General features: G+C 44.8%; 1 protein-coding gene across 3 annotated transcripts in view; it reads left to right on the top strand.

Moving 5' to 3' along the window:
- The window catches only part of PALB2 (partner and localizer of BRCA2), a 117,758-nt gene that overhangs the window by 92,491 nt on the left and 9,064 nt on the right, over nucleotides 1–16,203 (top strand). For all 3 annotated transcript variants that reach the window (XM_085629483.1, XM_085629481.1, XM_085629482.1), the window contains exons 12-13: nucleotides 5,962–6,049; nucleotides 10,462–10,610. In XM_085629483.1, the coding sequence (XP_085485609.1) occupies nucleotides 5,962–6,049; nucleotides 10,462–10,610 (237 nt within the window). The remainder of the gene's footprint in view (nucleotides 1–5,961; nucleotides 6,050–10,461; nucleotides 10,611–16,203) is intronic.

Here is a 16,203-nt window from a genome sequence, read left to right as displayed (position 1 = left end):
TTCAAGGTACTTTGAGAGTAAAGTATCGCATTTACCATCTCCATTGAACTAAGATATTTCTACCATTTTAAAGTCTTATTTTGATTACAGAATTGTGGATTTTTGTTGTTTGGTCTTGTGCTAAGTCTAGTAAAGATTACTTATTTTTCTAAACTGGTGTGGTGCCCATTTGTAGTGTTTTCACTGTATTACTGTGTGTTCACAATGCTTTATACACTGCCTCTGAGATAAGCCTGTCTGCTCGTGCCAAGCTACCAAGGGAGGGTGAGCATGGGTTATTCAGGAGTGTATCCCCCTTACCCTGACTAGAAGCAAGGGCCCCTACTTGGTCAAAGGTACCTACCTCTGCCAACTAGAGACCCCCATTTCTAACAATGACTTAATTAGATAAAAAGGTAAATCTGCACTGCCGAAAGCTACATGACTCGCTTTTCATTAGTGGGCGTAGCAGTTGAAATTCCAAGTAAACAATGTTCGGGTCACAAAGTATCAACATTTCTGCAAACAGTCAATTAGAAAAGTCAGAACGACTTATAGCGTGAATGCGTGTTGCCAAGTCCAGAGTTTAAATGCACCGGCAGCGTGTACTTTCGTTCGCTGCTCGACAAGAGATTCCGACTCACTTGGCCATTTGGTAAGAAGCAGGCTGCAATTTATGATTGCATGTCTTAGTAGTTCACTTTGCCACCATTTTACTGCACACTCTCATGAGACATTTCCTGCCTCTGCGCCGAGAGAAGATTTTCACCCTGCCAGCCTGTACTGCGATACCCCATGATGGCTTGTTCCCATGCTCATTGCTCTGATTTCCCTGATGAAATCTCACACATGCCAGCTCCTATCGTCTTTTCTAGAGAATGTGCCTTCATCACTCCCAAAAAGAGTTACTCGAAGAGGACCTTCACTCTACCAAACTGTAGCATGTGTCCTCATGAAACCATTCTAAGATCTTCCAAGCAGTGTCCTTCCACGACTATCTAAAAAGCCAATTGGTGATTACTTTAGGATGACATTGTGTAGTTTCTTCTGCCTCTTTGTGAATTGCACAGGTTTATTATTACAATTTTTTGATGTAATTAAATTGGCCTAACCATAAGTAATTATTGATAATTAATCAAGTAAATAATATTTCGAACTCAAATAGGACAGTTCCTTTAGATATGGAAAATTAACTATGTTGGCACCTGAAATTTTGATGTTCATATAACCGCACTATTCACTCTTTCGGTCTGTCTAAAAGCATCTGCATTGCTGTTGTCTTTAAAAATGTCAAATGTCTTCCAAGATTTTTCCAGCAACCCCAATTCTTTAAATGGTTAATTCCTAAAGATAGAAATCAGGTTAGGAGTGACCTTTAGAGGTGCGGGTGGCATAGCTTCAAATTTCAGAGCAGTGCAGCAATTAGTTTTCTCTGATGTACCCTCAAAGCTGTGCTCCGCAATGTAGTAGCGAACTCCCCAATCACCAAATCATTAACCTGGAAATGAAACATCACTTTTTAAATAGTTAAGACCACTTCACACCCTACACTTTTGAAAGTGATGATTTTTTTTTTGAAAATTCTTTTTATTGGCATTTAAGAATATAAGCATACATACATCACGTTCCGTGAAAATGAGTATGTTACATGAGTAGACAAATAGACCAACATCAATATAGAGAGTACGTATATGTCTTGTTCCGTGTGGAAGTGGTCTGTATTGTAGCAGATCATTGCCTGTATAGAAAACTGGGGAGGAGAACCAAACTGGGGGATGCCATGAAGTTCTGAGTGACGAGGTCTAGGCTATGTCCCGAGTCTGCCATTGCCCATTCGGCTATATAGCTGCCGTCCATCTAGGGGGGGTGGGCGTGTGCACAATCCGGGATGAGGAACCGTGGGGTGCATCAGGTGAGCAGGGGGGGGAACCCATCTGGCCCGAAGGTGGTGCGGGGGGGACACTGGGGGGGATCCCCTGCCGTGGAGACCCGGACGCGTGAGGCGGTGCGGCGTCGGGGTATGCATGTCGGCTGCCAGTGCAGCTGGGGTCTGAGATTGTCTGAATTGGTGTAGTAGGAGCGCCCATTCTAGAGAGATTGGGGTTTTACGGGTACCCTTGGCCTCCTCCTCTCGTATTGCGTCCTCCTCCGCAGCAGCCCATTTAAGAACCGCCCCTACCCAAGCTGCAAGTGGAGGACCAGTAGGGGACCGCCAGTGCATTGCTATACAGCGTTTGGCCAATAGGTGGGCCAGGAAGACGAAGCGCATCGGCACCTTGTGTCGCTTTCTCCGCCCCAGGATACCCAGCGCGCATCCCTCCCAGGTTGTCAAATGGGTCAGCCCAGTGAGATCTCTGAGTGTTGAGTGGATAGATGTCCAATAGTTCTGAATGCCCGGACAGGTCCAGAACATGTGAAAGAAGGCAGCATCCCGCGCCTGACAACAAGGGCATAGAAATGTAGTGTCGGGATAAAAACGTTGAAGGCGCGCTGGCGTCAAATAGGCCCTATGGATAATGTGAAACTGTATATTCTTAAAGCGGGGCATTCCTGGATACTTTTTGGGGAATTCTATCGCTCTGTCCCATTCGCTGTCGTGAAATGGTCGTCCTGTCTCCTCCTCCCATAGGGCTCGGAGAGGCACCAGCAGTGGGGGTGTTCGGTCCCCAATTGATTTATACAACCATGTAATAAGGTGTCGACCCCGTCCCAGTTGTAAGATTGTGTGAAGGACTGGGTGTGTGGGAGGCTCCCCCTGCGTGAGTCAGAATATGGTCGAAAGTGGCTGAGGAGTTGATGGTGAAGCAGAAACTGGCCTGGGGGCAAATCGTAATCCTCCATGAGCTGTCGGTATGGCCGGAGCTGTCCCTCGTCAAATAGCATTTCCGCTTCGACAATGTCCCTCGCCGTCCAAACCCGAAGCATGACGGGTGTGAAAAATCCGTCATTTCTGGGCCAGCCGACCAGCGGTAGTGATGGCGTGTATGGAGGGCAGCGCGGTGCCATGTGGTGGATACGTTGCACACATTTACGGGCAATGTCCACCTGCAGGGGGGTAGGTTCGCGTGGGACGGGAACCCGGCAGGGGCACACATCCTGTGACAGTGCATGTCTCAAGCAGGCATCGCTCCGCCGTCCAATATGAGAGCCATTGGAGCTGCGACGCCAGGAAGTAGGCTTCGAATGAGGGCGCCCCGAGCCCCCCCTGCGTCGTGGGCAGTCTTAGCTTGGCCAGCGCGATTCTGTGCCGTCCCTGCCCCCATATTAGAGAGCTGAGGAGCGTATCTAAATCTTTGAAGAAGGAGCGGGGGGAATCACTGGGAGATTGGTGAAGTAGTACAAGAGCCGCTGGACCTGTATCATCTTTGCCAGGGCTACCCGGCCAATCGGGGCCAACGGTAAACTCCGCCAGAACCCAATGGAGGATCGTATCCCTGCTAGTGCTCTCCGATGGTTCCCCTCAAAAATGTCGATTGGGGAATGATATAATCGGATCCCGAGGTATCGGGGACCCTCCGTCGCCCAGTGCAGTTTCCGGTCACCGATCCAGACCTCCCGAGAGGGGACGTCCGGGTGGAGGGGATAGACCATCGACTTGTCCCAGTTCACTCTCAGCCCCGAGGCCTCCGCAAACTCCGCCAGGGCGGTCTCAAGTGCGGTGAGATCCGCCGTCACATCCCGTATATATATGAGAAGATCGTCCGCATACATGGATACACAGTGTGTGACGTCCGCCAGTGGGATACCCCAGGCCTGCCCATCCCTACGGAGCCGGATGGCCAAGGGTTCTACCGCGAGTGCGAATAAGAGGGGTGAGAGGGGGCACCCCTGTCTCGTGCTCCTGTGTATCGCGAATTCCGGGGAGATATAGCGACCGAGGCAGATCCGGGACGTAAGATTGGTGTAGAGTAGGCGAGTATAGGCTATGAGCGTGGGGCCGAGACCCGCCCGCCCCAGGACTGCAAAGAGGAATTGCCACGTTAGGGTGTCGAATGCCTTTTCAATGTCCAAGATCAGACATGCTGCGTGCGGAAATCGATCACCAATCTGATCCTGAATGTGAAAGAGGCGCCAAATATTATGAGAGGTATTCCTCCCTGGAACGAAACCGCATTGGTCCGGGTGTACTAACGGGCATATGATTTGAGAGTATCTGTCCGCCAAAATTTTTACCAGGATTTTACAGTCCGCTGTGAGCAGTGTGATGGGATGGTAGGAGGCGAGGAGTTGAGGGTCCCGGTCGGGTTTCGGAAATGTCACAATCACCGACGCTCTCATAGAGCCGGGCAGTTCGCCGAGTCTAAGCGCCGAGTCTAATACTGCTGATAGACGAGGGGTCAACTGCGGGGCAAAAGTGGCGTAATATTCAAGTGGGAGCCCGTCAAGGCCAGGGGCCTTGCCGCGGGTCAGTGCTCGTACCGCACTTGTAATCTCAGTTGTTTTTATCTTTGCGTCCAACCCCTTCCGGTCTGCAGCGGCAATTCGGGGAAGGGGAAGAGGGTCGAGGAAGTGGTTGATGGCCCTGGGATCGAGAGACGAGGGAGCAGTGTAGACTGCCGAGTAATGGTGATAGAACGCCTGGAGGATCTCATCCTGAGACTGCACCAGAGTACCCTGGGGATTTATGATTGCGGTAATAGGCCGGACTTCGGTATCTTGCTTAGCAAGCCATGCCAGGAGTGTGCCCGACTTGTCACGGTCCCGATGCATTCGGTTTGCGTATTCCCGAAAATTGTGACGACGCAGGTCCAAGCACGCCACCTGGTACTCTGATTTGGCGTGGGCTACCTGAGCTACTGTCGCCACTGTTTTGAAAGTGATGATATGGTGACATGGGATGCTGTAGTATTTCCTCTACCATTTTTCATCAGGCCAATGTGTCAGTGGTGCTGTCAAGGTACATTTTCACGTAAAAAGTTACTTTGGCATATGCCATAATGTTCTTTCTCTGATGAATCTGTGGAAGACTGTTGCTTCATATGTCCCTGCACAATGAGTCGAAGGAAGGTCTCTTGGAGCATTACTTTTGGACCCGTTATAAGTGAATTTCCAAATCTATAAAGTCTTTATTCAAGCCATCTTATCCCCTTCTTCACAGGTAATGCAGCTGTGATTTGCTGGGTTGCTCAGTGCTCGGGCACTGTTAAATTAATATATTGAAAACACTGATAAAGTGCAACATACACCATTGTGGTGGTACTTTGGCACTAAAGAAGGCAAACACAGGAATCCGGATTGAAAATGCAGAATGCCAGTGGCATAGAATCACAGTATCATGGTCCAGGAAGCTCAGGTCGCCTTTGATGTCCCTGATGGCATAAGGACTATTCCAGAAAACAAAAGCAAGGATGGAGACTGCCACCTGCCCAACACTTCTTGTACTGGAGGATTTTGAGGGGTTATAATTGAACAGACTGGACTGGTTCAATTAATAAATAGTCCCGGATGTTCAGTATTGGGGTGTTGGTTATTGATTCTAGTCTACTGCACAGTGCATAGTAACCAGATCTCCCTAAACTGGATGCTCTTGGAAATGGGAAGTCAGTGGAAGGAGGCATGCTTCAGAGTAATGTGATCATTACAAAGTCTTACGGTAGGCAGATAAACAAGAAGTAATGGGTTGCTGAGTTAGAAAGATTTACTGTAGGCAAGCCTTATAGATATGAGCACCTTGACCACAGTGATGTTTACAAGGAAGGTCAGTTAGACAGCATTTCTTTCTACCTTCCTACGTAAAAGTATTAGTTGTCTACCTGAGAGGCGGAAGCTGGGGTTCTAGACCCTGATTTTAGAGGTGAGGTTTGAGGTGATCTGGAGACAGAAGAATTGTTCAGATGTGGATTCTGTCTAAAGGCAACAAGCCATGCAAAATCTTGACGGAGCAGAGGAATCTGTCACTAGAAAATAAAGTGGAGGATTGAAGTAAAAATGCGAATTTAAAAAATAAAAATACCTAATATTGTGCAATGTCCCTCTCCGCAGGAATGCCAGCAGTGGGCAGCTTCTGAAAAAGATTCCCATTGGACATCCACAGCAGACTTCTCTTTGCCTCCAGGCCTATTCTGAACTGGTGAGTCCATAGAACGATTGAGGTGGAATTTGGAAAAGCCAAAGCGGAGCAGAGGTTCCGTAGTGCGATTGCTGTACACATGTCACCTAACTCATTCTTTGTGTAAAGTAGATTTAATACCTGAAAAGAGGAACTGTCTGCACACATCAATGGCAATCTCACTGAAATTCTACCTATAGCACACCATCTGCCACTCTTGGAACTTCTTTATACCAACCTTCTAGGCACAGAGATTAGAGGAAGGCACTACCATGGGGATTACAGAAAGGCAGGGGGATAAGGTCATCTGATGGAGGTACAGGAAAAAAGATTCAGAGTTGATAAAACGCAAAACCCCAGATCCACACTACCCAGTTGCAATGATGTAACGGATCCCTCGCCTTTGCAAAGGACGACAAGATGAAGATAACAAGTGCGATGTCTGATGCCAGTGATGGACAAAATTGGTAACAGATCAAGCTTGCATGGAGAGAAATATAACGGACGAAAAAGCATAACGTGCATATTGCTTTGAAGGGGCGCATTATCGCAAGGACATTTTGGAAATGGGGCATTTCAGTCACCCTGTCTGGGAAATACTACAAAAAAAATGCATAAGATTCAAACAAAGTCTCGTAAGATCAAACTATGCTTAACGTTTGGGGCACTGAGCAGATAAAACTCACAGCCCAGAGACTGTTTAATTAGACTGTAGTTAATGCTGGAAAGCAGTTAGTCAGATTTCTCATAGTGAAGTCTAGCTTGCCTTCCCAGGAACATTTCCTTCACCTGCATCTTTCTTCCTGCATCAATAAACCTCCGGGATGTGAAATAATTCCACTAGATCCAGATCTAAAAAAAACACTTTTAATGTATTTAATCCAGAAAATTGCAATATCATTTTCTAAAGCCAGGCAATCCATCAACACTTCCTTTGTAAAAAATGGGCCTCAGTAGTCCCCCAAGCTCTTGTCCACAAACTAAGGGGCTTCGTTTTATCCTATCCACAGTAAAATCCAGTCCGACCTCGAGATGACACATAAAGGATGGTGTGGGTTGAGGGACTGCCCTCTCATTTAATCCACAGCTGCTCCTAAATTATGAGTTGGCTAAACAACGTAATGGTGTAGGAAAATCATCAAATATTTCTTTGGGTCTCCCACTAGAAGTGTAGAAATTAGGCCTATCTAATGTTAGACTGCTTTAAAGTTTAAAACCTTTCTCAAGTCTGTCCACTGCTTCATCAACATAAGTCACTTCACCAGTACCCTTCACAAGTATAAATGTAGCCAGTGCCCTAAAAATACCTTGACCCTCAGAAGCCAAGCAATGGAACACAATGCATGTTTTCTATCAACAAGCATTGTATACTCTTCAGTTGCCACCATATATATCAGAAGGTCCTCTTTACACATTTTCCATGGTATAGGATAATCACCCTTGCACTGTAAACATTTTTTGCCATGGATCAAATTTTATGCAAGCAAGATCTGAGTTAATAAAGAAGTATATTGTTGTTGGGGAGAATTTCTAGTCCCAGTCAAGAAGGTGAAGAATTTGGGCGTCATATTTAACATAATTCTAACCTTTAAACACCAGATCAGCAATCTTTCCTCAGTTATCTTCTACATCCTAAAGATGATTAGGAAAGTTCCCACCTTCATACCGCTGAATTCCGTGAAAACACTTGTGACAGTATTAGCCCTGTCTAGACTCGATTACGGAAAGGCCCTCTATATGGGCTTTGCAAAAGCAGCATTCACTCAAGCTGCAGCCAGACTGTGCTGGATATTCCTAAATTTCGATCAATGTCCCACAGACTGAGAAAGCTGCACTGGCTCCCAGTAGAAAAAAGGATAACATTTCAATCCTTATGCTTCGTGTTCGAAGCATTACATGGGAACGGTCCTTAGTACCTGAAACAACACCTAACCTGCTATTTACCGGTTTGAAACCTAAGATCATCACAGAGCAAACTCTTACAAACCCCCAAATTCATCAAAGCTCGCGGGGGCGGAAGAAGTTTTATTCTGGGGACAGTGAAATCTTGGAATTCACTCCCGACTGACATAAAAAAATAGCCCAACACTGTTCTCTTTCAGAAAGGCACTAAAAACTTGAATCTCCACTCTCACTCTTCTTTTGGCATCTTACCGTTCAGCGCCTAGATGCCTTTGGGCATTCGTGCACTATACAAATTCTCAAATCAAATTAAGGCAACAAAAATATCTTAAGAGAAATATCTCAGTGAAATCTGCACACCTATTATTAGACACTTACCATGCTGAATTTATAGAATGTATTAATAGGTTACAATGCTATGGCTGCATCGGAAAACAGATAATCAAAATAAACTCAAGTTAGTCTCATGTAAGAAATGTTATGCTTGTCCAATAGCGCTTCTGGAGCACCATTGTGCATAATATAGGTCAAGTCCGATTTAGATGGGAATGCCATTACTCTGAGTTTGGCATGTGTGTGATAGCAGAAACAATTAAGCAAGCTCACCTCCTTGATCAGCCATGGTTTCGTCTCTGTGTACCGAACTGTACACGTACACATACTTTGAATAAAACAGTAGGTATTCTAGAATCCTGTGAATGGTGAATACCGCATGGAGCAGGAAGTTACAATGCTGAGGAAAGTGTCCTGCTCTCCTTTGTTTCATGTATGGTGTGTTTCTTTCAAGAAGAACACAAAGTCAGAATACGTCCGACGGCATTGAAAGACCACTCAATGGCACAGCAGCCCAAAGGCAGGCCCACACATGGTGTTGCTGTTGCAGTTAAAGCTTGATGCCAGGAAAAAGTAGCAGGTACATTATCGAATCACACCTGAAGCGTCCGTCAAAAAAAATGAGATGTGGCATAAAGGCTCAAAGAAGGATGATGGGTGAGATTCACTGGTCATTCCACCTCACTGGTACTCTCCACCTCAGATGAGCCAGTTATGAGGTGGGAAAATAAGCAAAAGATGTAAAGTGCTTCCAGAGATCGTGTGGATTCTCAGTAATTAACTTTGTCTCCACTGTTGTAAACATGACACTTTACTCCGCCCTCATGTAAGGTGGCCTAATAGTTCAAAATAAAGTGCCTGCGCACATCAACACCTTATTTCACTGAGAGTCTACCCACGCCACTCTTGGAACTCTCATATTCTAACAGTCTAGGCTCAGAAATCAGTAGAAAGTTCTAACACAGCGAGTAGGGAATGGTATGTAGAATAAGAACTGTTGAAGGAGACATTAAGAAAAGATTCAGAGTCGATGCTAAAACATAACACCCAAATCCACAATACCCAATTTAAATAACATGACATTGATCTGTAGAGAAAGGACATTTAAGTGCAGTGAGGTTTTCAGAGGGAAGGACCTTGAAAGCATGAAGGTCTACAAAGGGGAAGGGCCCCAGGAAAGCAAGGTCTTCAGAGGAAGGAGGCTCCTAAACATTGAGGTCTGCAGAGGGGAGGTGTTTCAGGGCAGGGAAGCCCGCAGTGAGGAGAGGCTTCTGTGCCATGATCTTTGGAGGTGAGGGGTTCCAGGGCTCTGCCCTCTGCAGAGGACAGGGGCTATAAGGAAGTTCGGTTAACAGAGGGGAGTGCAGGCTGTTAAAGTCTAGTTTGGAGGTTACTGTAGGCCAGTTATGCCTTTGAAAGAGAGTAGCAGCAAGGCAATCAGGTCATACCAGGAATGTACATTGCCAGCATTGTACAGCCTTTGCCAGGCTCCAGCACAAGTGGAGGGTGAACCTTGCTTGTAAAGCTTTAGGTATGCAATTTATTTCTGTGCTTTTTCATCCATATACTGTGCAATGAATTACAAAGCTCTTTAAACAAAGACCCATTTATCTTTAAAGGATGCAGCATTTCTTTCGCTCCTCCATAACATTTGTAGGTCCTCTTGCTGCTTCCCTCTTATCAAATTTTCCGTGTTCCATCAGCGGATCTCCATTATACTGGGTTTGTATCTGGCACAAACACTGTGCCCACTACTGTTTAACACTCCACTCTTATTCTAGGCTCTATCCTTTCGTTGGTAGATGGTGAACAACGCTTGGTGAAGTGAACACTGCTTGGTGAACTCGAAGCCTGCACGGTCTTCTCTCTGTCATGTCACATCCCTGGATCGTGCAGTGACAAATATAGCTATTTATGGAAAAGGGTGTTTCCATTGAATGGGTGCTATCTTGTGGGAATCCGTCTTATCTTGAGTCATCCCATCACCTCTGTATGTCCTTCTTGCTGCTCACCTTTTCCATGTTCTTTTAATGATGATTCAATGTGCTGATTACCAGGAAGGTTTCTCCTTTGCCGCAAGGTCATTATTGGCAACCGCAGACTTGGAGTGGCTTTTTTCCTGGTCTTCAAGCATTGAAATAAGTGTTTATTTTTGTTAATGTGTTTGAAATGGTTCATCTTTCTCTTCACTAAACCAGGGCCTGCTATTTATTATTGTAAGTCACCCTCATTCCCACGAAAGTGATTCCTCCCAGAGCCACGTGTTGAGTCTGATTGCTACAAATCCCAAGAAAGCTCTGAGTGTTCATGTGATGTCGTATGCACTTCCCAAGGGCTACACTGGAAGGTAAGTGTTCCAAGGGCTCCTAAATTGTATACACTATTTGCAAAACATTTACCAGTATCCTCCTTATCGTGGGAAGGTCTGTAACATCAAGACAGCCCTTCTCTACAAATTCAACTGTCCCCTGAAAGTTTTAGAAGTGTCTGGCATGAAGGAGCACTTTCCCACTGTTTGTATGGTGCTGTAGCAAATATGGGTTGTGAATACTCTGATATGCAGTCTCTGGTATTCCACTGCTGCATGCTGGGAACATTTAGTTCTTCTCCCGAGATCCTGCTTTCTTTCAATGGGTATTACATCAAAAGCAACCTCCTTATAAAGCTTCTAGACCACTGGGTTATGATAGACTCTACTGATAAACTAGAGGATTCTCGCACAAATCTCCTTGCCAATGAGGGGATCCTGGTCTTTAGACTCTGGCAAGACTAGACCTGCCTGTCTCCCACTTGTCTGCACACTACGACAGATTCTAGACCTTTTGATTCTTAGATGTATAACATTGGGTTAAATAAGAATTTTTCTTTTGTGCAGAATTGATCAGGTACCACTACTATTGGAAGTACATTTTCAAGATAGAAAATGTACAGCAAAACAATCCAAAGTAGTTTGTTGAAAAGGTAAAATATAATGTCGGTAAACTTCACTTGTATTCTAAATTTGATAAATCCAAAACGTATGCCACCTGTCAAAGTTCTTTGATATGTTCAATAATTCACAAATGAGGTCTTTACGAATTATTTCAAGGTGCACCTAAAATCTCTCGCTTCTATTACGTTCAGCCCCTCATACACACCCTACGCCATCTTTTTGTTTATTTTTTAATGTAGTTTTTTATAGCGCAAACTTGACCCGAAGGTATCGGGGATCAGAGCGCTTTACACGAGCACCAGTTGCGTTACATGAGGACACGTTAATTTTTGCTAGGCACGGGGAGATTAAGTGATTTGCCCAGAATCACAGGATGTTGTTCATCCCTGCCGAGACTCAAACCTGGTTCCCCAGCTCCGAGGTCGACCGCCCTAGACGTAAGGCCAACTGCTCTCCCGAATTTTTTTTTTCTCCCGCCGTTGGGTCAGGATGCATGCTGAAGGCTCTCCAACAATTGAAAGAAACTAAATTTCCCAAAAATCATGAGAAGTTCACCGAACATCGAATGGTGTGAAGGAAATGCATAAAGAAGGTACCGGAGAGGTTTTTTTGTGAAAAGATTTTCATCGACAGATCCGGAGAATGGCCGTGCAGGGGGCTCCCTGTACTTGTTGATGGAGAAGACACCATTTTAGTTTTGCAAAAACTGCCATCACAGGTTTGCTCAGAAGGCTCAATATCCGGTCTGCAACCTTTGCCTGCCGGTAGAGCACTGAAGTGAGGACTGCAGCGCCTGTTCAGTGTTCAGCCCAAAGACCTTAAGGGTAAGAGAGCAGCAGAAAAGAGCCCACTATAATATGCAGGGCCAACATCCTCACTCCCAACCCCCCTTCCTCCCCCCCCCCCTTGAGATTTGGGCCTTTCAAGCTCCGAAGAGGAGAACATCACCGATTTACCAAAAGGTGGAACGGAGGTCGACATCCAGATCGGTAACGTTGACACATAAGAGGGCAAACTACATCTCGAACAGAGGTAAGATAAGTCAGCCTCCGAAGAACTTACCTGACTCGCAAAAATCTGACTCAAAATCCTCAAAGGGAGCTTCGGCATCGAAGCACTCGATGACTGCAGTCACGACCAGAGTTAAAAATACCCTTAGATCCTTTGAAAGAAACACTGCAGTGGTAAAGACCCTTGAAAAACGGTAGATGTCGAACATCAGTCAAGGAAAAGATGCTTCGACTCGATGCAGAGGAGGACAAAAACCGACACAGTTCCTCGACAGGTTTGTCTTCGAAAGACTCTTCACGTAGAAGAGGAAGACGGGCGATAGTCTTGACACAGAGCAACATGTGACTGAGATAGAGAAAAAGAAAAAACGCCTCGAGCCCGAATTGGGGACTCTGCTAAAAAAAAAAAAAAAGATTTTAAAGAAAAGTCTGAAACAATATCAGATCCCCAGGAAGTCTTTGACGTTGAAGGATCAAGGGCACAAGAGTCTCGAGGAAATTAAGCCACCATTAACTCCTAAACCTCAAGAAGAACTTGAGGAAGAAATCCTCTATGAGGAGGAGCAGATTTATCTGTGTTCTAAAGCTTCAGAATTCCAGGAAACACAATGGCAGGACCTCGTAACAGATTCACCAGAGGAGGGGGAAGATACTTACCCCTCAAGACCATCTCCACCTGACTATAATGGCGTTTATGATCCGGTCATGAAGAAGGCAGCAGATAGATATTGTGTCAAGTTAGAGGAAAAGAACCCTGATTTATATTGGAGACTCTCCTACCCACACAATCATGAAATCAATTCTTGCCTATGCTTCCAAGTGTCTTGGACCAAGGAAAGGAGGCTTAAAAATAACATGTCACATGTAAAGAAGTTACACCTAGGGCAGAGAAGAAATATAAGCACTTTTCCAAAGATCCAACATACATAAAAGGTACTGCTCTGGCAGATTCCATAATTACATCAACTTCAAGGAAGAGAGCTAATTTCCCAAGCCCATCAGGATCTCCCCCAGACAAGGAGAGTAAGAGGATGGACCTCATGGGCTGAAAAGTGGAGAGAAGTGCTGCAAATCAGTGGCATATTGCTAACTCAAACGCACTACTCAATCGCCGTTCATACCAACATTGGGAGGAAATAGGAGAACTCATGAGACACCTCCCGGAACAGTATCAAAAGAGGGCAGCTCACTTGGTAGAGGATAGCAAAAACATTGCCAATACAGGTTTAAAATCTGTGCTGGATGCAGCAGATACATTGAGCAGGCAGATGATGATAGGCATTACAGAACTTCGCCCAACTTATCAGTTTGTCTGCGGTCTCGCTAGGAGCTCCCCTTCCTCATGCACATAGTTTTTATCCGAGGACTCAATGTCCTCTGCCAAACTGGGGCGTTTTCTCTGCAATGGATGTAACTTTTAATAATGATCATAGTTTTCATCCTCAGCCTAGCACTTGACATGTAATAGCATATGGCTGTGGTCATCCTACATGGTCCCTGGTCCTTGGACCTCTCTTCTGTGTGTAAGAATTTTGAAAGTAACTTGAGGCCAAACTCTCTTTTGGAACCTAGTGGGTATGTTGACAGTGGCTGTGTCAACAATGGTGGTCTTTGTGGTCGCAGGAGCCACTGACATGACCGTTGACAGTTGTTTTAAAGCGATTTGGGACGTTTGCTGAGCCTTTTGAGACAACTGAGTTAGTCGCTCCTTCTTGTTGGATTTCTTTCTGGGTTTTCAAGGGAACTCTCTGAAGGTAATGGGAACATCTTTGTGAGGCTGCTTACCTTCCTCCAGATAACATATGAAAATTATTTTTCACTTGCCACAGGGGTACTATGAGAAGGCTCTAGTCGCTTGCCTTTTTATTTCTGAAGCTACTTTAACAAACGGTCCTCATGATCACTTAAAGTCCTTGCCAAATAATTTCGACAAATTTTATAATTAGGTTTATGACGGGGGAAGACAATAAATGCAATCAATGTGTGGATCGTCTGTTAACTGCCTTTTTTCCCCATATGAGCCACAAGCCCTCAACAGAGCTTTTTTGGGCAATTTACCATTCTTTGAGAGTAAAATATTTTTTCTTCTGCCTTCCACTGTCCTAACTCCAAAGCCCAGTATGATACCGAACTCTGGTTAAACTGATGCGTCAACATGTTCTAGAATACAACAAACTAGGGCAGCGGTAGAGTTCCAGAAAAGTAGGTTGTTGAAAATTCAAGAAGGATGTTTGCTGCTTTAGTGGTGTCTGAAATAAACTTCACTTACCGTGTAGCATGCTCGCCAATATTGTTTGACTGTTGTACGTATCTCCTAAAAGGTTTATACCGAAAATCATTTAGGCATGTTAAGCTACATAGAATGGATCTTCAACCAGCTAGCTACGAAGTACAAAACATCTGAAAATGCTGTTATAAGTACTTATAGAATTTGGATGGAGGTTGGTGGTAGGGAATGTGCATGTGTCAGTCAAGGGCAACTAAATCATTTGGATGGGCTTATCAAAAAGTGTTGGGCATGTTTTTGACCTTAACTCTTAACCACAAGTACTGCTGTGTAGCAGTAAGTATGCTATATTTGACAAATACCATTTGCCCAATATCACGGACAAGATGACGTCCTTGTCAGCAGCCACATATTTTGGTACGCTGAACTTGGCCTCCGCATATCCTCCTATAAACGGACTGCAATTTTAATTTCGATAGAAGCTTACACGTGTCATTTCGGTGAGTTTCTCCATCCTAGGTATTTCAAAGTGTCATGGCATCTTGTTCGGTTGGATCGAGAATCTAAATTTTTACCAAGATGATGTCCTTGTGTTTGGGAGTTCACGGCCGGAACAAAATCAACATGTGATAGTAGTGCTCAGAAAATCTAAGGAACATGGTCTGACTCTGGAAGCCAAAAAATATGTTGCTATGGGAACAAACATATTAATATTTGTTATTTTTGGGTCATTATGTGCCAGCTAATTGTTTCACACCAAAGAGGTAGCTTGTGTAAACCATTAAAAATGTTGAGAAGAAAAATAAATATAACATCATACTTGGAAATGGTGGATTGTTTTAACAGGTTTGTGGCAAACGTGTCGGAGCAGGATAAATGAAGCATTGTCTAAAAGAAAGAAAGTGGTATTTGAGCGGAGTGAAACATGCAGTGAAGAATTTTAGAATAGTTAAGGAAGACTTGACAAAAGCTCCCAATTTGCAACATTCGAGCCTGGTAGAAACGATGTTGTGATCATGGATGCAAGTTCAAACGGATTTCAAGCAGTGTTGGTGAAAGTATTTGATGGTAAAGGAAAACTACAGCTTTTCCACCTAGGTCGTTAAGAGGCTTGTATTTAAATAGTTCCATGAATGAGATAGTGGCCTTGGTGGTTTCTTGGACAATCTGGGCAATTCCAGAACTTGCTGTGGGCGTGTCTGATTCACTTTAAGGTCTGATCACAATTTTTGAGAGAGATCTTTACTAAGAATGGGTTTGATATGGTAGTCATACCTGCTCTCGACATCGTCGTTTTCGATGTCGATCGGGACTGGCGTAGTTTTTCCACCGTTTTTCGACTGAGGAGCCCCCCAGAAGTTGAAGCATGGGTTTTGGTATAGGACCTACCCTCTCCTTGCCCAGAGGCTGTAGATGCTGCCTCTGTCTTCTCTGCTCCAACCCTTGGAGCCGAATCTTCTCCCTGTCACGCAGGGTGCGCCTAGAAAAGGTCTTGCAAATAGAGCAGGTGTCACGGACATGAGAGACAGGCAAACACAGAATACAGACTGTGTGCATCAGACTTGGCCTTCTTCCTGCCACAGTCAGGACACTTGTCAAATAGAGAAGGCATTTTGACAAGAAAAACTGTAGAAATTGTGCCAAAAAGCACAGCAGAAGGTAGATAAAGGTCAAAGACGTCGAGTGAAGCTGCAAAAACTCCAAATACTGAATTAATTTTGAATAGAATACCAAAAAAGGTAGAGCTCAATGCTCGAAGGGTCCTGCTAGC

This window comes from Triturus cristatus, chromosome 10, assembly GCF_964204655.1.
Source record: "Triturus cristatus chromosome 10, aTriCri1.1, whole genome shotgun sequence".
NCBI lineage: Eukaryota > Metazoa > Chordata > Amphibia > Caudata > Salamandridae > Triturus > Triturus cristatus.
Note: the sequence above shows the minus strand (reverse complement) of the source record. Positions and strands in the feature narration are given on the sequence as shown.